This window comes from Bactrocera tryoni, chromosome 5, assembly GCF_016617805.1.
Source record: "Bactrocera tryoni isolate S06 chromosome 5, CSIRO_BtryS06_freeze2, whole genome shotgun sequence".
Taxonomy (NCBI): Eukaryota; Metazoa; Arthropoda; class Insecta; order Diptera; family Tephritidae; genus Bactrocera; species Bactrocera tryoni.
This window is the reverse complement of record NC_052503.1, coordinates 39,971,150-39,995,521: the sequence shown is the minus strand read 5'-3', so window position 1 is coordinate 39,995,521 and position 24,372 is coordinate 39,971,150. Positions and strand designations below refer to the sequence as shown.

Genomic DNA, 24,372 nt, shown 5'->3' with positions numbered 1-24,372 from the left:
AACAGAAATAAACCAAAAAAAACTGTCAAAAACTGTAAACAAGAATAGCAAACATTCGTATGCATTGCACGTTGCATGTTGAACACAGAGTGAAAATGTTGCAACAATCACAAACTGTTGTCACACCAAACTGCTACACTGCACAAGACATTCTGTAAATCGGCCTGCAGAAAGAAGACAACCTATACGAGCCAGAGAATATACATACATATATAAATAAATTAACCACACATAATTCACTCATTTATTTCGCTGCTCGTTTCGTTGTTTGACACTGCATTGCTTTGAAATGGTTGTGGGTGTTAATTTGTCGGGACTGGGAGAGACACTGCCGCTTTACGGGCAAAAAGATTAAAAGACATTTACTCCAAATAAATCTGTAAGCGAACAGAGCCAACTTTACAAGACGAGGAATGACGAGGAAGAAGACAGCAAGGAATTTGTCACCAAGAAAGTTTGATAGCAACAGGCTAAGGCTATGCGGCACTAGCACAGACAGTAATAGCGCATTATTTTTTTATTCTGCTATGTAGTGTTAAATACATTATTAACCATAAAATCAAATAAGCGTTTTTCGAGGGATTAAAATTAAATTTATCTGGTTATTTTCCTAAAATTTTCAAAACATTTTAGGAACTAAATATAATCTATACATCTTTTTTGTATATAAAAAGTGGGTGTCACGTTGTTGTACTGAACCGATTTTAGCAATAATTTAGCACACTGTGTCCGGGTTGAACCAACTTAGAAGATAGGATAGTAAAAACAGTTCATATATAAAAAATACAGTGAAAGCTCTATTAAAAGGACGCTCTATTAAGCGGATATCTCCATTAAAAATGCACATTGTTGATGTTTATTAAGTACAATCTATTAAGCGGACGAGTCTATTAACTGTACAGAAAGGCTGGTAACAGACAATGAGAAACAGCTTTGAGGGGCTATAAGTGCAACACCTTCAAAAAAAAATTATGTTTTTTCGATAGTTTTTTTCCATATGACAATTCGTATCTTGAATAATGGCGACGAACATAGCTGTTTCATAACTCCGTTATTTTTAAAAATCTGAAAATATAGCTGAAAAATACCTTATTACGTTCGGAAGTTCTTATACTCTTAAAAAAATTCACAAATCGCCTAATTTTTCATGCGTTACACTGCCTTAAATTCGTTCTTTTTTCCAATAAATTAAAATAATTATTAAACATAGCTGTATTGAATAGTTTATTATATAAATAATAGTATATAATGTATACCACAGCAACGCGTGGCCGGATCCCCTAGTGTATATGTATGTATATATAATTATTAAGTGTCACGTTTTGTCCGGGATAAACTTCTAACAACAATTACCCGCCTGAAGAACAACAAAGCGGCGGGGCCGATGGATTACAGGCCGAGCTATTCAAACACGGCGGCGAAGAACTGATAAGGAGCATGCATCAGTTTCTTTGCAGCCGAAGCTAACGTTTTTTCTTGTTTTTTTTTTATTCTGCTGTGCAGTGTTAAATACTTTATTAGCCATAAAGTCAAATAATCGTTTTTTCGAGGCTTTAAAATTAAATTTATTTGGTTTTTTTCCTAAAGTTTTCAAAACAGTATAGGAACTAAATATTTTCTATATATTTATATATTAAAATTATGTGTTTAGTAAAAGAACGCTCTATTAAGCGGACATCTCCATTAACGATGCACAGTGTTGATGTTTATTAAGTACAATCTATTAAGCGGACGATTCTATTAACTGGACAGAAAGGCTGGTAACCAGACAATGAGAAAGCAGCTTTGAGGGGCTATACCAGTGTAACACTTTCACAAAAAAAAAAATTATTTGTTTTTTCGATAGTTTATATTTCCAAAAATATCCTGTGAAGTCAAAAAGATCGTATCTTGAATAGTTTTTGGATGGCGACGTTCTAAGGAGCGATGTCAAGCTGTTGGGGCACTCCGAAGACAGCCCATAACTCCGTTATTTTTAAAAATCTGAAAATATAGCTGAAAATATACCTTATTACGTTCGAAGAAGTTCCAGATATTCAATAGCTTGCTTTCTCTTAAAAAAATTCACGAAATCGCCTAATTTTTCATGCGTTACACTGGTATAGCCGCTTAAATTCGTTCTTTTTTCCAATGAAATTTATTTCTTTGAATATATTCAAAATTAAACCTAGCTGTATTGAATAGTTTATTGATAAACAATAGTATAAAATGTATACCACAGCAACGCATGGCTGGATCCACTAGTTTATATATATAATTATTAAGTGTCACGTCCGGGATAAACTTCTAAACTACTGAACCGATTTTAGAAAAATTTAGCACACTATGCACAGTTTGATCAAACTTAAAAGATAGAGATAATAAACATGTAAGGAAGATCTAAGGTCTCGTAAGGATTAAAGCCAGGAAAATACCTATAGGTACATAAGGTTTGTTAGTTATATGGATTCTACATAAAGTGTCCACCTGATTTTATTCATTCTCAACACAAATATGCACCGTTATTAAAAAAAGCTCTCTCAATTTTAGTAAGATAACTCACATATTGACCATTTCTATGCATTCCATTTCTATTAAATATATGAGAGCTAAGGGAAGTATTGACCGAATTCAACTCATTTTAACGAACAGACAGTCAACTATAAACACGGGGTCCACATATTCAGTAAATTTAATGTCTCTCGCGCATTTAGTTATTGATTAATTACGATTTTAGTAGTTTTTAATAGCCCCTCTATGGGGAGTGGGCGATGATGTCATCCGATTTCATTAATTTTTACACTATCGGTAGAAGTTCTTATACTATTTGCGCTATTCGAATTGCGTTATTGTAGCATTGGTTGTTTAGGTGTTATGTGCCTCAAACTTAGTAGAGGGCGGGGTCGCGCCATCTTTTTTAAACTATTTTTCCCACCGGTGCCCTTTGGCACTGTGATCATCCGTGCCAAATTAGAGTTTTATTTTTTAATTTAGTCCTTAGTTATTGGCGTTTTTTGGGCGTGAACTCGTGCCTACTTGATCATTTGTATATATAACTATCTATCTCGCTTAGCTTCGTTTATGTTTCCCGTTCCTCATGGTAAGACCGCCGAAACCTGTCTTGCAAAAGCTGCACAATGAAGGAGAAAATGCCTGGATGCTTTCATCTCACCCCTCTCCATACACCCTTGACAACTTGTGGCCGATGCCAATTAGAGAATATACAGTAAGAACCTTTGCGATTGCGGCAGGATGAACCCTGCTAAGGGCAAGTAGTTCAGTAGATCTCCTGCGTTCTACTCTATGCCAAAATAATCTTGAAATCGCACAGGAGCAGTCATCGGCTTGTTAAGCGCCCGCGAGGTCGATTTCGATGAGAACGGAGAAAGGGTGTCCATTCTAGGCCTTGTAGTTATCAAAGATTCCGCTATGACCTATGTATCATCCAAACGAGTCTGATGAAGAAACTTGAAGACGTTTTTAGTGAAGACTGTTACTCGCTAGATCAACGCTTAGCTTCGACACAAGCGTGCAAAATCTCGCCTCTTCTTCAGCGTCTCCTAATCATCCACATATCCCTCGTCGAGAGAAAAAGCCGCCACGTTAGCTTCTGCGAAGCCGTGATCCAAGTTTTAAGGCATGCTGTTGAAGGAGGAAAGAATATCGGTGTGTCCTTGTTCTGACGTCTCGTCGTTAACGTAGGCTTTCCCCTGATAGTTATTATTAAAATTTTGAGTAAAATGTCAAACGGCATTAACAATAAAGTTGTATTCCTTTATTCATAAATAATATTTCCACTGAGTTTAATAGTTTATTATAAGGGTTTTTCAAAACGACGTTACAATAGAAGACCAATAGGGACAGCAAACAACGTCATATTTTTCCCACTTCTTTTGACATTTCTCTTCAGTAAGTTTGCCATTGCATCATGGAAAGATATACGATCCATAAACGAGTCGAAATTATTAAAATTTTCTACCGAAATTTGAAGTCAGTGGCCTCAACTTTCAGAGCGCTACGGGTTTAGTGGAAAAATTTTAATCCACATGCACTGTACAAAATATTACCGTGCCAGTGAAAAAAAGAAGTGTCCGTTGTGTCGAGAATATTGCTGCCGCTAGGCAATCAACTAAGGAGACCCAAAACAGTCTCTCACACGTCGTTCTCAAGCGTTGGACATCTCTGTGACTCTTACAAAATCAATTTGACGAAAGAACCAGAATCTTCGTATGTTCGTGAATTGTGCTGAGAAATGATGAGGTTCATTTCTGGCTTTCAGCAATCCATGCGTATTCCATGAGTCGCCATTGCATCCCGAAAAAATTACGGTTTTGTGCGGTTTATTGGCCGTACCTCTTCCGTGATGATCAAGACCGGCACGTTACTTTGAATGAAAATAGCTACCGCTCAATGATAACTGCATATTTTTGGTCCGAATTTGATGATATGGATTTGGACAATATGTGGTTCCAACAGGACGGCGCCACAAGCCACACGGCGAATGTCACAATCGATTTATTGAAAACCAAGTTTGGTGAACGTGTTATCTCACGAAATGGCCCGGTCAATTGGACGCCTCGGTCGTACCATTTGCTGTCGTTTGACTTAGTAACAAATCTTCTGCAGTTGCTGCCTAGGATGACAAGATACGAAATACTTTGATTTGAGAAAGAAAATTGTCAAAAGCCACACATTCGCCTATTAAAATAGCTGAAGTGAAATTTTGTATAATAGATTCCGATCAAATCGGTTTTTGATGACTTTTGACAAACGTTTGAGGCATTAGTGTTGAAAATATGGCCATAGGAAGACTTATTGTCTTACATAATATATATATATATTTTTTTTCTAGATTTAAAATAATATTAAGTAACTTTAGTAAAGTAAAGACTAAAATAACAAATATATGCTGACATACATAATTATATCGATTATATTTATGATTATTATACAAATACCAAGCCAATACAAAGTTGCTTCGAACAGCCAGTGGGGTCGACCAGATGCATTTTGACAGATTTTACTGAAGAGACATTCAAGAAAGCGAACAAAAATTAAATAGAAGGGAATACATGAGAAGACAGTACCGGAAAATATGTAATAAAACGTAGACTATGTACGGTTCAGTCGCAAATATATATGTATGTATATATAAAATAAAAATTCAAACGTATGTAATTGAAGTGAAACTCGCTTGGAGTGGGGATATTGCAGCAATTGAGACCAAGAACAAACGTTATCTGCAGCGACACAACGCGACTGACGCCACTTCAATTAATTATATGTGCACACATATAAAAACATATGTATAAGAAAAAAAAACAAGCATGCATGCACACATATACGCACATACACAGAGCAATAAAGAAGAAAATCACAATGGAAGATATCGAGAATGAGATACGAACTTATTGCCTCCAAACAATTGTCAACATGGACAGCGACGGCAACAATGGCGACTGCAATAAGCAACAAGCGTGGCGAGCAAACTAGCTCTGGAGCAGCATGCAATAAATTACGTGCAAAAAGAGAAACACAATGAAGAAAATCAATATAACTTAAAAGCATTTATTTATTATTACAATTTTCAGTGCAGACCAATTGGTTGGCCGTCAGACCAAAGTGCGACAAACGGAAGGCAACCGGCGCAATGACGACAGCAAAGTGACATATTTTATTTGTAAATTTGGTAATTTGTTTGCTGGACTGCTGCTGGTAGAGCCAAGTATTTGCATAGGGAAAAAATATAAATATAAATATTTATTTAAAGCTTGTAATTATGCAATTTTCTTAATGTCATTTGCATTCTTAAAACAATTCAATATTTATTCAGAGCTTTTAATTACGCAATCATTTACACAAATGTCAGTGCAAACAAATAGAGTTGGCATATGGTGTTGCCACATGCGGAAAGAATAATTGAAATAATAAAATAACTGTCCTTCGACGAGAAGAATATATGAATTTTCAAGAAAATTTAATTTTTGCTAACTGGACGAATGGAAACTGAAATGGGTTGGTATAAGACCCCATACGTTGCTCTTCCCTCATTCGGAAACTCACGCCTTTAAATTGTTTATAAGTTTAAATATCTAAGACTTATCCTTGAAGGAGGAGGCCAAACATTGCGGAGAGAGTACGATATGCATCATTTATATTGCTGTAGAGGAGCTATAGGGAAAGCCAATACGGGTCTATAGTGTATTCGTCTCGTGGCAAGCGCTCGAAAAAAACTACACTCGCTAAAAAGCTTGAACCTGTCCAATAAGCGCGTCTCATCGACAACTCCAGTGTACTGTGGACTACAGTAACAATAGCATTTATTGCCATTTTACATGTAGAATATGCAACTGCATTCCCGGGAAGTGCGTTCTAGCCGAGCGTAAATAGAAATATGCGCTCGGCTCGGCGTTAGGGGTCAGATACGCTGGGTACATAAGGGTACATACATATGTATGTAAAGGAATCCGAACTATTACGCGCTGATATTCTCTCCTCCTTCAACTGCATCCTTGAAAACTTGGATCACTGCATCACAGAGTCTACTGGCTTTTTCTCTGTCCCATCGAAATACATATGGATGGAAAAGAATCGCTGATAAAGAGGCGCAATGAGCTCTTTCACGCATGAGTCGAAGTTAGAGGGAAGGTTGGAGAGGTAGTTTTCGGTAAGCAGCTCTCTGTCAGTCTTAGCTTTAGGGTGCCTGACCAGTGTAATATTTTTCACGTCACTAAGAATAGCATCCAGCAAGGGCATACCGAAATCGCGTGGGCTGCAAAACCGTTGTGCCGGCAAAAGTAGACACCTTTGCCCTGCTCACGTCAGAATGAGAAGGAGTTGGAGATAAAAATAAATATTAGTATAATATAGTATGAGTACTAAAAATAAATATTATGAGAAAAGATATTTCTCTGATACGTCAAAGTTTATAGTATATACTACTGTGGCCAAAAAGTAAATAAATAAAAATACATATGAATTTAAACTGCGCGCGTCGAAGGATTTGGAGAATTATTTTTTTTTTTTTAGGTTAGTAGTACTGTCAGTCACATTTATGGCAAATTTCATGTCAAAATATTCATTAGTGTTTGAGATAAGTGTCGCTGTGTGAGCTGCTAAAAGTGAGTTTTTCGTTTTTTGCGATGTCGAAATTTGTTGAGCAAAGAATTTGCATTAAATTTTGTTTATGGAATCAATTTTCTGCTGCGGATACGTTGAGGATGGTGCAGAAAGCCTTTGGTGATGAGGCTATGTCTAAAAAACATGTCTACAAGTGGTATAGTGAGTTCCGAGCCGGCCGTGAACGTGTCGAAGACGAAGAGGGTCCAGGGCGACCATCAACCTCAACCGACGAAGCTCACGTTCAACAAATCAAAGATTTGGTGTTGAAAAACCGTCGATTAACAATTAGAGACTTTGCTGATGAAGTTGGCATATCGAAAGGCTCAGCCAATATCATTTTGAAGTACGTTTTGGGCCTCAAGCGCGTCAAATCTCGACTGCTACCAAAAACATTGAATTTTTTGGAAAAAAGACGTCGCATTGAAGTGGGTGAAACGATGCTTTCCGACTACCAGGGTGTCATGAAACGCATTATAACTGGCGATGAGACTTGGATCTATGCTTACGACCCCGAAACAACCGATCAACCGAGCGAATATCGTGCCAAAAGAGAGCCGAGACCAAAAAAATCGCGCCAAAGTCGCTCAAAAATCAAGGTCATGTTGAATGTTTTCTTCGATTATCGTGGTGTTGTGCATTATGAATTCCTTCCAACCGGTCAAACAGTCAACAAGGAATATTATTTGAATGTTATGCGTCATTTGAGTAACGCTATCCGCCTAAAAAGGCCGGAATTGTGGAAAGACAATTCGTGATCATTTCGCCAAAAACTCAACCCATATCGTTTCGCAACCACCGTATTCACCTGATCTGGCGCCGTGCGACTTCTGGCTGTTCACCAAGCTCAAAAGACCGCTCCGTGGACCCCGTTTTTATACGGTATACAACCAGTGTTTCGAAGATTGGAAAATCCGTTGGCATAAGTGCATTGCATCGGGAGGGGATTACTTTGAAGGGGATGAAATTGATTTGGAAGCATAAATAAAGAATTTTCAAAATAAACACAACGTCACCTAATTTTTTGGGCACAGTAGTATATCATCAGTAAATCACTGCATTCGACATCCCATCCCATCCTCTAAGAAAGGTCCTCCAAGGATGAGCGCTTAACAAGAAGGTCAAGCCCTTAACACTTGGTAGACCAAAAAAAACCATTAAGTACGCCGATGGAAGTACTATGGACTGGAGCGCGTTTTCAAGGCATAGCGTCGGGCAATTAAATGGTAAAATGGACCGGTTTCAGTATTTGGATATACTAAAAAATAAAATGGAGTCATTTGTATTTGAATCCATGTCCATAAACTGGTCATTTAGGCAAGATAATGATCCGAACCCCCAAAGTTAGTAAAGCATTGGATCGACAATGAAAAAATTAGAATAATGAAATGACCCGTGCAAAACCCGGATCTGAATCTAATAGAAAATTTATGAAATGATGTCAAGGCCAAAATAGCAAGCACAAAATTAAAAAATGTTGATGGTTTAAAGGTTGGGGTTAAAGAGGCTTGGTATTCAATCCCAAAGAAACGATGTCAAAAACTGGAGGACAACATGCAGCGAAGATGAGAAGAGGTGATTAAAAATGGTGTATATAGCACAAAATACTAACGAAGTGAACATTCTTATGCTATTTTTTAAACATTTTTATAAATTTTTGTAACTCTTTTTAAGCCCTTTTCAGATTGTGCTATTTCAAGCCATCATTTTAAGTCATATTTATTGTTACTTGAAGTATTGTCTTTTATCATGCCATTCAATTAAATTTCTTACTTTATTTTCAGTTTAGCGATTTCAAAAGCCTCAAGGGCAACGCACACAATACTTGCGTTTCGCTAGCTGGAGCAAGCCTTATTCGGCCGCGCCAGTTGTGCACTTTGCGGTGTGGGCGTCAAAAAATAAAGTTACACTCCATCAAAGGTTGTAAATATTTACGAACAAGTTCTTTTCGAAGGCCGTTACTTAACTAGTTTTAAGAGCAGAAATAATGCATGAGATACGAAGAATTAAAAAAGAAACCAGAAAAGCTAACAGATTAATAGTTACAACAGATTAATGCGAGCGCTCAAGCTTTAAGCGGGGGTTAAGCGCAAGCAAAGTGGGAACTTAGCGGCAAACCAGCTGGCACAGCAATGCCAACTACAAGTATATTTTTTATATATGTATGTAGATATGCATATAGTATAAGCTTACATACGTTCATAAATTTTACACCGTTATTTTTCATAGTACATTCCGTACTTGCTAAGTAGCGGTCTATTTTCTAGCTTAAACCAACTAAGCAAATAAAGCAAAGATAGGGAAGCATTCAAAAGATAAATTGGAATGCCATGATAAAAGAGGCACGGAGATCACATATAAGTAAAAAATTTTGCTATATAAATACAGTTGAACTTCCATAACTCGAACTTCTATAAATCGAAGTGCGCCATAACTCGAAGTTCTCCATAATTTCAACTCTAGAATTGGCAAAGAAGTCAGATTTCATACAAATTTCCAGGCATAACTCGAAGTCTTTCTAACTCGAAGTTTTTTTGTGGATTCTGGTAATTCGAGTTAGGGAAGTTCAACTGTATGTGCTTTCGTGTGTTGGTGGTTTCAAAGCACTACACTCACGCGAATCGTAGAAAGAAATTTCGCAAACAGTTGCGTGCTCAGTGTTCGTTGGTATCTGTTTATCTCGCTCGAGTGTTTTCGAGTTGTTGCTTTGGTGAATGGGTGAGCATGAATGCTTTAAGCAGAGCTACAGTTTGGGTATTAGCGTGCGATTTCCGTGCAAATTTCACGAGAGCAGCAAATCAGGTCACACAAACAAAGCAAATAAAGTACAAACGTACGTGTATATATTTACCTACATACATATGTATATCAAAACATGAGTTAAACAGCGAATACGTGGAAATCTAAGCAAAACGCAAACAAAACGTTAAAATCTCAAATGAAGGTCGCTACCGCTGGATTTGGCATGTTTCACACACATAAGGTCCCGCTGGCACTTTTATATTTTTGCTTTGCTTTATTCACCAATAAAAAATACATAGCCGCTACCAGATAAAAAATAAATAAGAAACTAATGAATACAAATATTAACAAACATTATCTTTTGGAGCTCGTGATTCAGCTAAAGTACGCGTGTACTTAAAGTATTGCGCTTACTAGAGAAGAGCTCTCATTTAATGTTTGAGAGTGGAACAAGTATGGATATTTTAGACATTAGTTAGGTAAGAATGTCAGCTCTTAGACTGAGGGATTTTCCCGATTAGTCGATTCTAAGATAGTTCTTAGTTTGTTCCCGTGTTTCCCGTCCCGAATTTACCTTTCAGAAAAGTGTGGGAAAGAGGTGAAATGGACAGGGGCACAGGGATAAATATTTATACGGATGAATTCAAACTATATAATCGAATGGGAGATGATATCTTCTCAGGTAAATTAGATACCAGAATCGCCTTCGGACTCACTGCAGTGTCTTGCAAGCAAAGATCACACTAATTAGAGAGAGCATCCTTGTTCTGACAAAGAGTGTGCTCACAACAAGTATAAAGGCTAATCCCAGTAGACATACTTTTTTCAAAAGACTTATTGTGACAGATGACGCGTGAGTCGTGTCAAGCTGTCATGTTATTTCTGTTCAGTATTATTTGGTATTTCATCATGGAGACTTACGCCTGAACAATGTTTAAAAATCTTTCAACTTTATCACGAAAATTCACTTGCTGTAAAGAATGTGTTTCGCGCGTTTCGCTCTACTTATGGTCAACGTAATCGTTCTACTGACCGTACTATTCGCACCACCGTTACTCATCTTGAGAACCAGCATTCATTCGGCGAAATAGACCACGTCCAGCTGAGAGGGTACACGATGATCGTGTAGAGTCGATTCGGCGCCGTTCGCAGCAACTCACCGCATCAATCAATGGATTCATTAAGAGAACACTCCGGTGAGCAGATAATTACACGTTTTGGGTCGGACGATTGAAAACTTAGAAGAAGAGACTATAGAAAATTTTCTATGGTAATGCAACTTTCTATAAGAAAAAAGTCGTGGTTCCTTGACGATGTCTCGAAGGTTGCACAAATTTTTTATACTGACGAACTTCATCAGAAAAACAGGTTGGTTCGGTGAGGACATAATAGAGTGAGGAGATTTTGTGCCGGTGGTTTCACAAGAGCAAACTAAAGGCCCGAGTGCGTTGTCATACATCCACTCTAGCTACCTACCTATGTAGGGAAAATATAGATAATATTAGGTCTAGTAATAAGAAAATATCACTTTTGCATTAAATTGAAGTTTTAATTTAGCCTTACATCCCTTCGTTCGATAACTTGGTGGCATTTTGAAGGTAATTCCACTCTCATAGAAACACTTTGCCACTATTCTCAAAAATCTCGAACAGTCAAGTCTTACAAGCTTCTCTTGATATCAGGTCGAAACTATTAGGTGGATGCGTAAGATTAAATCACCGAAGCAGCCGGAGCTTCTGATCAAATTCCACTCCTATTGATCAGAGCTGACCCTTCTGGGCGATCGCCTTACCGTATATATACTAAATAAACCCATTTTAGTTTTACTGGGATTGACGGCTAAGCTATCACCCGACAGCGACGTTCTTCGAGTTCTTTCAGAAAACTATTTCCAGGTTTAGAGATGCTTTTACACCCCATTAGGCTCAGACTATTCTGTGGCAAAGAAGAATATATGTATATGCGATTCTTAAGGTTCGATTCCGCCACAGTCCGTTTTAAGGCTTTAATCGCCATCTCCCGCCACATAGGACACAATAGATAGCTTGATGTATCATTCGCTGACTTTGACAGCAATTTTATGTTTGCGAAGATACATTGTACAATATCCTAAATGAAAGTCAAGGTCAAACTCCTTTCTTTCATTTCTGTTATCTTCATTTGATGGTTATAGTAAACTTTCACCTGCAAACCGCTTACAATAGTGTAAAATATCCCATTTATCAAAGTGCAGCCTTAACATACAACAAAGGAACGGCAAGAAAATGGATTGAAACATTTAATTTACATAACTATGAATGTACACGATGGACCGCAGCATCCTTGTCTTAAAAACTTTTCATGTATTGTTGGTATTTCCTTTTTGGTCTTGCCACAATAAACAATTCATTGAATTCGCTTGCATGATAAGTAAGAATTTGTAGAAACTTGCAAACGATTAAGGCCGATACTTTTAACGCTGAAATTATATGCAAGAAGGGAATCAACGTGCTGAGAATTTCAAATGCGGTCAACTGCAGTAGAATATATTTAAATTATTTGGGAGTACGATGGTTTGTTGCTAGAGATATTGACCACTGTGGGCAAAAAAATTTAATTTTTTTTATTTCTTTAAATAATAAAATGTCAATACGATACTAGTATATTGAGACTGGAAATCAGTTGCGAACTATGGGAGTTCAGAATGTTTCGACTCTCAGAACAATCCTCAGAGTACACACTCATTGCATTATCTGCTTCAAATCAGTGAGCAGGCAAAGAGTATCTAAAAGGGAAGTGCACACAAAACGAGTGTGATTGGGTATTAAATAAACCTTCGAATGGAAATCAAGGAAAAATAAGAAAGCTTCTATCGACAAAATATCTACTGAGAAATTCATATAAGTATTAGCCTGATAGCTTCTAATACGTTATAAGTTAAGGGAGAATAATCGTGAGTATAAGTAGCAAGCTCTTCACTTGCTTCAACACGGTGATAAGAGCAACAAGAACCGGTCACTTGTAACTGCTGCTAGCTACCTGCTCTAGAATGCGAAGTATTTTACGGATTTATTTCAAAATTTCCGGGAATAATTTTAGGGTATATTTGTTTAAGTAAATATAAAAAAAATTGATTTTTTGAATTTTTTGAAAATTCTGACTACCCTTTAAAAAGCTATTTAGTGAGAGGGTAATGATGATATGACACCACAGTTTTATGTAGGACAAATTTTCAGTTTGTTTCACATGATTCCTACTCAAAACCCCCCGCCGAAATTTAATAACGTCGGAGACCCGCTATAAACTCTACAGTTATAAATGATCAGCATGACGAGCTGAGATAATTTAGCTATGACCGACAGTGTGTCCGTCTATGTATAAACCTAACAGAAGCAAGTCCCTCAATTCGTGAGATATCGATCTGAAATTTTGCCCAAATGCTTTTCTCTCTAAGATCATGTGATCATTTGTCATAACCGATATTAGACATCAGACTGAATGATCAGAATCACTACACTTGTCTTGGGTTATTTTCCAAAGCAAGGGTGCAATCTTCCAATAAACTGTTCAGATCAAGTCACTATAGTACATAACTGCCATGCAAGCTAGCCGATCAAAAACAAGTGTTTTGTATTTGTGAAGGGCTTTATAGCTTCGGTACAACAACAACGAAGTTAACATTTTTTCGAGTTTTCTAAAATTAGAAGCAGATAGATTTAACTAAGTACAGTATAAATAAAAGCTTAACACTTTGGGCCTAAAATAAAGTATTTCACCATAAACTGAATTCATCAAAATATATTCGGTGACAGCAAAAATAGTATATTCATTTTATCTAAGCACACAGAAAATTGAGTCAAATGCTTATCAGTCAAAGCTTTAATGTGTCCATATCTACAATCTTAAAAAAGTTAGGTGTAGCGAGTTACACAATAATAAGATACAAAGAACAATACATTCCAAGTTGAATATGACTCGCTCTTCGCACAATTTCGCTAATTATGTCGAGGCACATATTGCACACAAGTGCTTTGACAGCTTGAAATAAGCAATTATTACATTACATTTTTCTTCACTCATCTACATACATATTTCTAGTTCCTTACAGTTATCTCTATATGCAACGGTCTGTTCCTATTTAAGTGGGCCGTAATTGAATTATAAAGCTGCGACATTATTCTATCAAATCAAAGTTCATGGCGCAAAATAACTACACTCAGCCACAATTACGCCCTTTCTCAAGTGGCATGCGAAGCATCATGTCGTCATAGACCCTCGCGCGGCCCTTGCGAAAAAAACGCTAAGTGCAATCAACTTTCTTAAACACGTTACATGCTAACTGTCAGCACTCAAACAAACAAACTACCATAATTTACAATTCTACAAGCTTTCGTTTGCTAGTCCGCAATACCTTCTAATTGCATGGCGCTGAAATTCCATATGGCACCTCGTTTACAACGGTCGCCCTGTAATTTGCTATTGCTTTGTTCGCACATCATTACTAATTTGTACTTCGTTAGTCAATTATAGTTTCAAATTAAAAACTTTGACGACAGCCCCCGAACCGCCCTCGTGCATTCCAGCAGCAATTTGCTATTGACAGTTTTCATTTCATTTCCCTCATTTAGGGTGTGTGCCTGTTTGTGTACGTTGTGTGCGTGTGGGTGTGCGTGATTGAAACCTCTTATTTTCATTGCAATTCAATTACAACAAAGTTTTTGTAATTTAATTTGATTTCTGTATAGGAATTGACTGGCCCATTGCTCGCTGTCATTCGGTTGTCTTATTGATTCGCCACTCGCTGCGTGCTGCGTTTGGCATTTTGACGTCAATTTAAACAGGCAGGTGTGCGCGCACCCACTGTGAAGTGGCCGTTAATAATTTGTTTATATAGTTTTTTAATTGCCGAGCTTTTCAAAAGATGCAGACGCACTAAAATATAAATGTTTGCATGCAAGGTTGCGTAAATTCGTGTTTATACTCTTGCTACATGTTGCTACAGAGTATTATATGTAGATATAGGGTTAGATATAGGGTTCTCCAGTTCAGTGTTCGGCCTTCCTTCAGGTGGACGGTCGTTTCGCCCATTTTCACGCTGCAAAAATTAATCCTACGTACCAGATTTAGCTAAAATCTGTGGAGCAGGTTCCGAGATATGTATGTGATTTCACCTAAATGTGGGCGGTACCACGCCAATGGGACAAGTTTAAAGCAGTCTCTTATAAAGCCCTACTGTGTCATCTTGGATACCAAATTTAATCTCTCTTAGTATTTATTTATTAATTTATCGCGCTTTTGTAGCTTAATGTGCATTAATCCTTTTAGAGACCGAGGCCACGACTCCTTGCTACCGCAATCCCTCATACCAAGTAATAGGTTCATATCTGGATTTAGTGCTCAGGTCGAGTTCGTAGATGTCAAAATGTAAATAATCGAAAACCTATAAAATGCTATAATTATAGGTTTTAGATTATTGACATTTTGACATCTACGAACTCGTCCTCACTTTTTTGCCATGGAACGCGTGTACCAAGTTTCAATAAGATATCTTAAATATTAATCAACATATCGCTTTCACAGACGGACGGACGGACGGATGGACGGAGAGACATTCAGTCACTCGGAATTCAACTCGTCTCGTCGTTCCTGATCATTTTTATACATACAACTGTGATCAAATTGAAAGGTAAATTTTTAATTTATACTTCGATTGTTTTTCGAATCGGTAAATTTTTCCTATAACTTTGTAGTACTTTTATGTATATGTCACATATGCTAAACTTCACGTCAAAATATTCGTTAGTATTTGAGATATGCGTCGTTTTGTGAGGCTCTAAAAGTGAATTCTTCGATTTTTACTATGTCTGAATTTATTGAACAAAGAAGTGCGATAATGCACCATCTCATACTGCATTGGTTATTCGTGATCATTTCGCAAATTTTCAACTTATATCGTGTCGCATTTGCCCGAGTTACCTTCGTGTAACTTCTGGCTATTCAGCAAATTCACATGACCACTGCGAGGATACCGTTTTGACTCAATTGAGGATATAAAAGCTGAATCGTAGAAGGCGGAGGAGGAGGATTTCTGACTGGAAAATTCCATGGCATAAGTATTGCAGCGAGTGGGGATTTCTTGGAGGGAGACGAAATGGAAAAAATTCACCTTTCAATTTGATCACAGTAGTATATGCATACACATATGTATAATTCTACCTTCTACAAACAACCTTTGGGTGAACAAAACTATTATACTCTGTGGCAACATCTTGCAAGAGTATAAAAATTTCTCAAAGGAATTCAGCTTACATTGTTCGATGAGAGAGTGAAGTATTATTATAGACCGTAGATGGAATAGTGTTGCAAAAATTGAGACAACCTATAAATATAATGATATGAGTTAAAGAAAGTTGTCCGAATTTCAGTTTTATATAATATATACTTCATGATTTATGTATATCATATATAAATATGCATAGGTATAGTATATCTGTAGTTGTATGCTTTCATAGCCACTTATTTTTTATTCATAATCATTCACAAGCGACTTTTTTATGCTTCACCAAAAGCAGCAACCAAGCAAGAACCGACTATACAGCATCTGCAGTTTTATATGTTTGCTGCTATGTTAATTTGTTTTTACGCAGATACTATTAAAACTGACCCGAATGACGTTAGACCTTGAACTTTTGCGCAGCAGCAGAGCAGAAGTATCAGCAACAAAATAACCGCAAGGGATTTTTTTTGCAAAGAGTTGGGCTATGAACAGCCAGCAGTTATACAAATTGTAGTGAGCTGAATGCCGTAGTTAAAAGCAAAAACTTGAATTTGGGTCATTTTATTTATTTTATGAATGTACAACCAAGTGATTATGCAAGAAAGCACAGTTTGCATACGTTAATTACATTAGTAAATCACATACATACATATGTATTTATGTGAATGGAATTATTGAATTTTTTATTCCATTTTTTTTTTTAAATTTATTTCATAGAGATATTACTGATTTATTATTTTTAACAAGCTAAAATTCCAACTAATTTTTTAAGATTTTATAGTATTTTACTTAGCTAAAATTCCAACTAAATTTCTAGCTTTGTATTTGGAAATACATATTTCTCTTCCTATTAGCATTACATTACTATGCACAAACATACTGCATTATTTTTATATATTTTGCACAATTTCTTTGCATTTGTATTCTTCGCACATTTTGTATTCGCACTAGCATTTACTTACCGTCTTTTGTGTTCTTCGTAGCTGACATCGCGAGTGTTGTTGTTGAAGTGGTATTGTTGGTGGTGTTGTTGTGCATGGAGGAATCAGCCCCACCAGCTGATAGACTCCGCTCCATTGAGTAGTGCATCATTGGATCACGTGCACTAACGGCTTAATTGATAACCACTGACGGAATGACAAATTGATTATAAAATTAGCACTTTAAATCACTTCAAATATTTATTTTTTACACTTCACTACTATTTTTCGAAACTTAACGATTATTTTCTGCTTACAATATAGACAGAAATTAACTTTTCATTATATGCCATAAATTGCTTAGCTTAAAACTTTTGAACTATGCACTTAATATTTTTAATTAATTGATTTTGAAGATCAATTAGGTTTGACACACAGTTTTATTTTTTTTTTTCTTTAAACTGGTGTTTTACTGCTTTTATAGGTAATAAGTTTTAAAACGTTGAGGACGGGACCGCAAAGGAAACGCACGTAGTTTTTTTTTTTTTGGACAGCGGAGCGGGGTTATATCGATCTATAGGCCACAATGGTTTGCCCTTTTATTTACAAACACCTATAATATATGCATAATTTTTATTGTTTTCGTATCAACTTATGTTTGTAGGTGTGTTTAAGCGCATGCCAAATTATTTTACAAATTTTTTGAAATTTTTTTTAATATTAGCGACATTTGAAAGTTTAATTCACTCTGATAGCACGTCCATATGTACTTATGTATATCTAGACAATATATTTGATATCAACACGAATGTAGGCCGCCTCCACCAAACCAACACGTTTCCAGCGAACCGAATGCATAGAAATTAACAACGAAAAGACATTAGAAAAAGAAAGTGAGATAGTGCGGACAGCGAGTGAATTTCTTATCTTACAAATATTTATTTTACTACTTTCCGGTTCCTTTATTTTCACTTATTCACATATTTTTTAATAATACCGAAATAACGCTACAAAGGGAGCACAATTTTGTATGGGGTGAGGAGGCGGTTGCAACTTTTCAAATCGTTTCACTTTAGTGTGACACTGCTATTAAAATAATTTAGCAATTTCTTCGCACCATTTTCACAAAGCAATCTGTATTTTAATTATGTATTTTTTTATTTTTAATATTTTTGCAATTTTTGCATAAGCACTAAGATACGAGTAAACGCGTGTGCCAATATATCGCTATATTAATGCTTCCAAACAGCAAACACAAAAAAACACACACAAAAACGTCGAACAGCTGTAGCTGTGTGTGGGTTGACGAGCTGCGGGCACACACGAAGAAACGGTCATAAAAGTATTTCAAATTGGATGGATGACTGATTGGATGGACTGTTGGTGACTTGTTGGATAACTTTCTGAAAAGCGTGTTGAGGAGTGCGACGAAATACAAACAAAAATGACAAAAAAACAACACAAAAGCGAAACAGCAGATAATCGGAGAGTCGACGCCTGCTTATTGACGTTTCTCAATGCACGACGCAGGGTTGCATTCGCAGTTGGTTTATAGCGAAATGTAAATATTATTAAAATATTATTTATACGTTTAATGTCCACCTTACACAAAATAAATTAATGCTTGATTTGGACGAATTTTGATTTTACTTTGACTTGAGCGCTAAATTGCCCACGAATCGGTAAGGAAAAATGATACGCGTGTTATCGCCAGCAACACACAAACACCATTACAGCTAATGGCATGCAATTATTACTATGTAACGAGAAAGGTACGATAAACAAGGCAAGAGAAATATAATCGTGCAGGATTTATACGCGCACTGCTTTCCACATGCACTTACAGATACGATGATCGGCGCAACGGGCGGCGGGGGAGCGCACGATGTATCAAACCAGCACACACGCAACGGGAAAATCTTTGTCTCTGCTAACCGACTAATGGCTGCCGTAAACTATTTTTGCGATTCCCTTGACGACTCGTTCAAAAAATGTGCTTGCCTTACAATTGCATTTCCGATAAGTTACACTTCCTGAAGCATTTTACACGCACACTGTTTGGTTTTTATTTGCTTAAATTCACTGACACAGCACTTTGCACATTTTGATTATTATATTTGTTTAATTTTCGCCTTGGTATGCTCAAAAATCGACAGACACACGTTTGTAATATAACCTAACGCGGCAGATTTTTTCTATACACTGCTTGTAAACAGTGGCCAAATGACAGCCGAAATGTCACGAACGCACACAAATGTTTAATGTGGTGTAGTAAGAGAGTGTGCGTGAGCGGGAACGATTGCACAAAGCAGAATTGAAAATTAGTGATGTGAGCGACGCCAGGGTTGCTTCGGGAGGAATTGTGTTACAAGTATTAAAGTTAACAAAAAGTTCTGTTTCTAGTTCTTCAGTTTTACAATAATATGTTGCAGAACTATAAAGAACTCTCACGGGCTTTGAAACTAATTTTTTCCATACACATTCGAGGTACAGCAATTATACAACTTCAAAGAGAAATCTTTAGACTACCGCGCCACCTGCTGGATGATAGTACAGTTTAGGTGGTTCGCAAACTCACTATGGAATGTTGTTCTCATTGTTCGTTTATACGAAGTTTTCCTCTGCGTTGGCTCTGGGTAAACTGGGAACACATTTTGCTAAAATAATTAATTCGGTTTGCAAAAATATAGATAGTTACCCATAATTGTGATTATAATCATCATAGCAACACAGTAAGTCACGGCTAACGGAACCTCAAAGCATTGAAAGAGTAAGCATGGAAACGAGGACAGAGAGAGGAGAGGAACCTGGATTTCCATCTGACCCAAATACCTGGTGAATATGGGTACTTTAGAAGCTATCTTTATAGATTCCACAATGACATTAGTACGAAGTGTCCGACGTGTATAGAGTATAGAGTATACATGGACATGTATTATTTTATTGCCCTCGCTTTTCAAATCCAAGGGAAAAACTGAAAATCACACTCGGAGGTAGTTTTACGGATTATAATTTAAAGACACTCATGTTTCAGTCAACTGAGAAATGGAAAGCTGTTACGAAGTGTGTACTTTCATAATGACAAAACTCAGAAATTTTCAACAGATTAGGCGTCCGTCAGTCCGCACAATAGAGGAGACCTAAATGTCCTGTTCCTCCCACAAAGTAATGCTAAATCGGTGGTTCCGTGGGAGAATCTTGAGTTGGGAGTAGGGGTTTAACGGCCTAAAGTTCCGCACTCCGGCTTTCGATTCTTCCCCCTAGATCTCGATATGTAAACTGATATGAAAACTTAATATGGAAAAGGGAGTAAAAAAGGCCAGGTGTGGTGTCCTATATGCACATAAGGAAATACTAGGGTCTACATAGAGTATATCAACTGGGCTTATGCATTAGTGTTACAAAGCTGTAGTCGAGCCAATATGGTGTGGTGGACCGTTGTCAGCAAAATCTTATACGGAAAAGCTATGGAGCGGATACTACAAATCGCTGATTTCTGCAAAAGGAAGCGCTGAGAACCACTCCAACGGCTGCACTGGATAAGTTACTCACCCTGATGGTAGGAAAACTCGAAAGTCTTATGGTCAGGAAACAACAAAGAAGATCAATAGAAACGGCGACAGCTAGGCGGCAATTAAGGCAATAAGGCTGCCTAAAAGGACGCAAGGGAATTCCAGGAATCGAAATACCAGTACAAGAAATACGTAAATGACTAAAAACGGTATACAATTAAATTTTCGAAACAGTTAAAAGACGGATCAGGGAAGATGTAATGCCGTAAAAACATGCAGAATTGCCAAGATCATTTACTGGAGTGCCGAAAAAAATCACATGCGTTTTATTGGCACGGCCTCGAAGGGATTGCCGGACATAAAGTGTGTCAAGAAAATAATGTACAATTCATAAGATCCGATTTTTTATATTCTACTTAATTTTTGTTGTTTTGCGACAGTTAGCTTTGAGGATAATTTGCAAAATGATCACAGCAAACAAATTGACTTGCACTTGCCACCTTGCGACGATGGGTTTAAATAACACCTACATACACTACTAACTTTTGGGAGTTCTCTGCAGTATTTTCACCATGGATATGCCAATAATTACAGTGTCACCAATAATTTTATCCAACACACACTGTGCCATTTGGGATTATTATTATTTTCATTTGCCATTTAAAAGAAATTTACTTTCCTTTTTAAATAGTCAACAGTGCGTCTCCGCTTGGCTCTGTCAACAGTTCAAACACTGAATCGCTTACGAGTAGTAAGTAAAACGGAAGTTTAACGGTAGCAGTAAACTGTCATTATCCGCCAATTGGCAGCCTTTCAGCCAAACAAATCAATATGCAAGGCGTTTGCACGCGGCCATCAACTGCTTGGCCATAATCTTTCCAAGCATTCGCATTCATTGTGAGTGTTAGGCTTCAATGCAGTTAAGTGCTGTGAAAAAACTCATTTGCCACTAATATACACATTTTACCTACATACATATGTACATTTGGAGCGGTGTGCATTCAGGCAGCGTTCACCGCTAGCACCTGCTCAGATTAATACAACACTAATTGACAACTACAACGTTTTAGTCACTGATATTTAGTTATCTTCTTTGACGAATGCTCTTTATATGCGCCACATACAAACATTTACACGTGCTTTGTGGTTTTTGTAAATATCGCTGGACTTGCATACAAACATACATATACGTAAGTGGTGGGTATACGCCCAGATTCAATTGACCATATGTTTACGTAACACCTGTACGCTGGCAGATTTTTAAGTGAATTTAGCGCAAAAGCAAAAGATACACACACACCTTTACTGCCGATTCCATTTAATTTCTATTTGATAGGTAACTGCTTTTACTTTCATTTAGCGCACCTCAATGGGCTCCATCAAAAGGGAGAAGGCAGCCACTGATCGAGTTTTTAACTTGCCATAAAATTTTGATGATCCCGTTAGGTGTTTTATTAGCGCACTTTTATGGCGGCGAATAGCTGTGGAATAACTAATTAATTGATCTCATCAAAATTTAACTAATAGCTTTAGGACGATTTGATTTGTATCAATTAATAGTAGAATTGCTGGAAAGCAAATTTTTATATGCCGAGATAATTACGTGTATATAAGAGGTTATAAAGGGTTTGTCCGGAAAGTAATAGGACTGAGTCGAACCAATCGTTACAGTTCCTTAAAATTTTCAAAATAGCCTCCTTCTGCGTTGATGCAGCGCTGCCAGCGCGATTTCCAAGCGTTAAAGGCGTCACGGTAGGCCTTCTCCGGAATAGCCTTGAGCCGAGGTGCATGCTGCTAGGATCAACCTCTGTCGTCTCAATATACTTCCCGTTCGTCAGCTTTTCCATCGGCCTTTCCAGGCAAGGAAACCATAAAAGTTCCGTGAGGCCGCATCTGGGCTGTAGGGGGCTGCGGAAGCGTTGGGCTGCCGGCCTTAGTTAGGTACATATCTGTTCACAAAAAAGGCGGTGTGAGCCGGGGCGTTGTCGTGGTGCAACTTTCAATCGGCTGCATTGTCTTGTCGGACCCAATTGACCCGATCGTTTGAGTCTCTTGAGGACTTACGAACGCTGTATTTTCGGCTTGCACCACTCACAGGAACATGTCGCGCGAAAATGCTTGTCCTAATTCTCCAGGTGCTCGGAGACAACTGACCACTTTGGAACTGGCCGCTCGTTCGTTAGCTAGGAACGCCCTCTACCGAATCCAGTTGGTGGGCGCACGCTCCGAAGTACAGTCGCGGCGGATAAAAATCAGTCCTGTTACTTTTCAGGCAAACCCTGTGTTTCGTCTTGCCTTGTTCTAAAGATCAGTCGACTTTACATGTGTTTCCACACAAAAGTTGTTGCGCACGAAGCACTTCCAAGCAAATGGTTGCCTATTTTTTTCGATATATCGCAATCATACCACTAGAACAACACAGAACAGTAAATTCTGAGTGGTACACAATCATTTGTTTGCCAGTTGTGTTTCAAAAAATCAGGAAAACCAACTGCAGAAGACGGATATCTCTTCACCATGGCAAACATTCAAAACATCGATTTGATGAGTAATCCTCAGTAAAGTCCTGACTTGGCACCAAATGACTTATTTTCTTTCCCGTACGTAAAAAAATGAACTAAAGGGTCAAAGTTTTTCGACAACTGAAGAGGCGGTTGTTGTGTTTAGAATGGATGTTTCGGAGATACCTCAATCTTAATGGAGAATATTTTGAAAAAAACAAGACGATTTTTGATGATTAAATTTTGTTTTTGTTCTCTAATCCCGAGATATAAAAGGTAACCTACATAATGAAGGCAATAGCTGCAGGTGAAACGGAGAGGCTCTCTTACAAGCACCAAGTTCAATACGTAAATTTATTTGGATTTACCTTCAAGTGTAAATATAAGTAAATACATATATGAGTTCATATACATGACATACATATGTATATACAAATGCATAAGTATGCACATAAAAATATGTGTCATGAGGCAGAATAAAAAACTATAGATTTCGATTGCCATTTTTGGTTTAATCACATTTTGACACTTGTCAAATCATTGTCATATCATTGTGCGAATAGCTTCAAATGACGCGGCTTTGAATGAAAGTTTTACACACTTACAAACGTACTAATGTGATGCAATCAATATAAAATCAAAGAAAATACAATTTTTGTGCTATTTAAATGTTAGTGGGGGAGGGACGAGACATTCATCTAAAATTATGACAAACCATGTAAAAAAAATTGCAAACAAAATAATTAAAAGGTGTCAAAATTTCGATGAGTGTACTGGATATTTTTTGAGCAGCTTAATTAGCGTAATTGCAAATATAAACAAATCAAAATTTGTCAATCGCAGAGCTAAATATTGTTCGCAAAGCAAATGGATTTGCTTACTCCCACAGGTGGATGACAGCGGAAGAAGGTGAATACGCAGGTGGAAATTTGAGTTATTCCAAAGTCCACCTACAACAAAACAATAATGCGCTAATGCTATAACAAAGGTGACCTTAACCTCATTTACATATAAACATATTATAAGAAATAAAGAAGTCGAAAAGTGCTTTTTAAATAATATTTAAAAATGATGTAATTGCAAACACAAAAGTTTTTGCGAAAAAAAGTAAATTCTGATATTAAAATTTCTTTTGTAGAGTCTATGTTTGAAGACTTTCGAAATATTTTTGTAAATCTGCATATTAACGAATGTTGCGAAATAATTATGTATTCAATATTCGATGAAAACGTGAAGGGATTACAATTACAGGGCTTGTCCGGAGAGTGATAGGTCTGATTTTTTTCCTCCGCAACTGTATTTTGCAGCGTGCTGGATACGGTAGAGGGCGTTCCTAGCTAACG

General features: G+C 37.2%; 1 protein-coding gene across 2 annotated transcripts in view; it reads right to left on the bottom strand.

The window, feature by feature from the left end:
• The window catches only part of LOC120776567 (cyclin-dependent kinase 14), a 287,704-nt gene extending 268,509 nt beyond the window's left edge, over positions 1–19,195 (bottom strand). For both annotated transcript variants that reach the window (XM_040107329.1, XM_040107330.1), the window contains exon 1: positions 17,059–19,195. In XM_040107329.1, the coding sequence (XP_039963263.1) occupies positions 17,059–17,188 (130 nt within the window). In that variant the 5' untranslated portion in view covers positions 17,189–19,195. The remainder of the gene's footprint in view (positions 1–17,058) is intronic.
• Between the last annotated feature and the right edge of the window lie 5,177 nt (positions 19,196–24,372).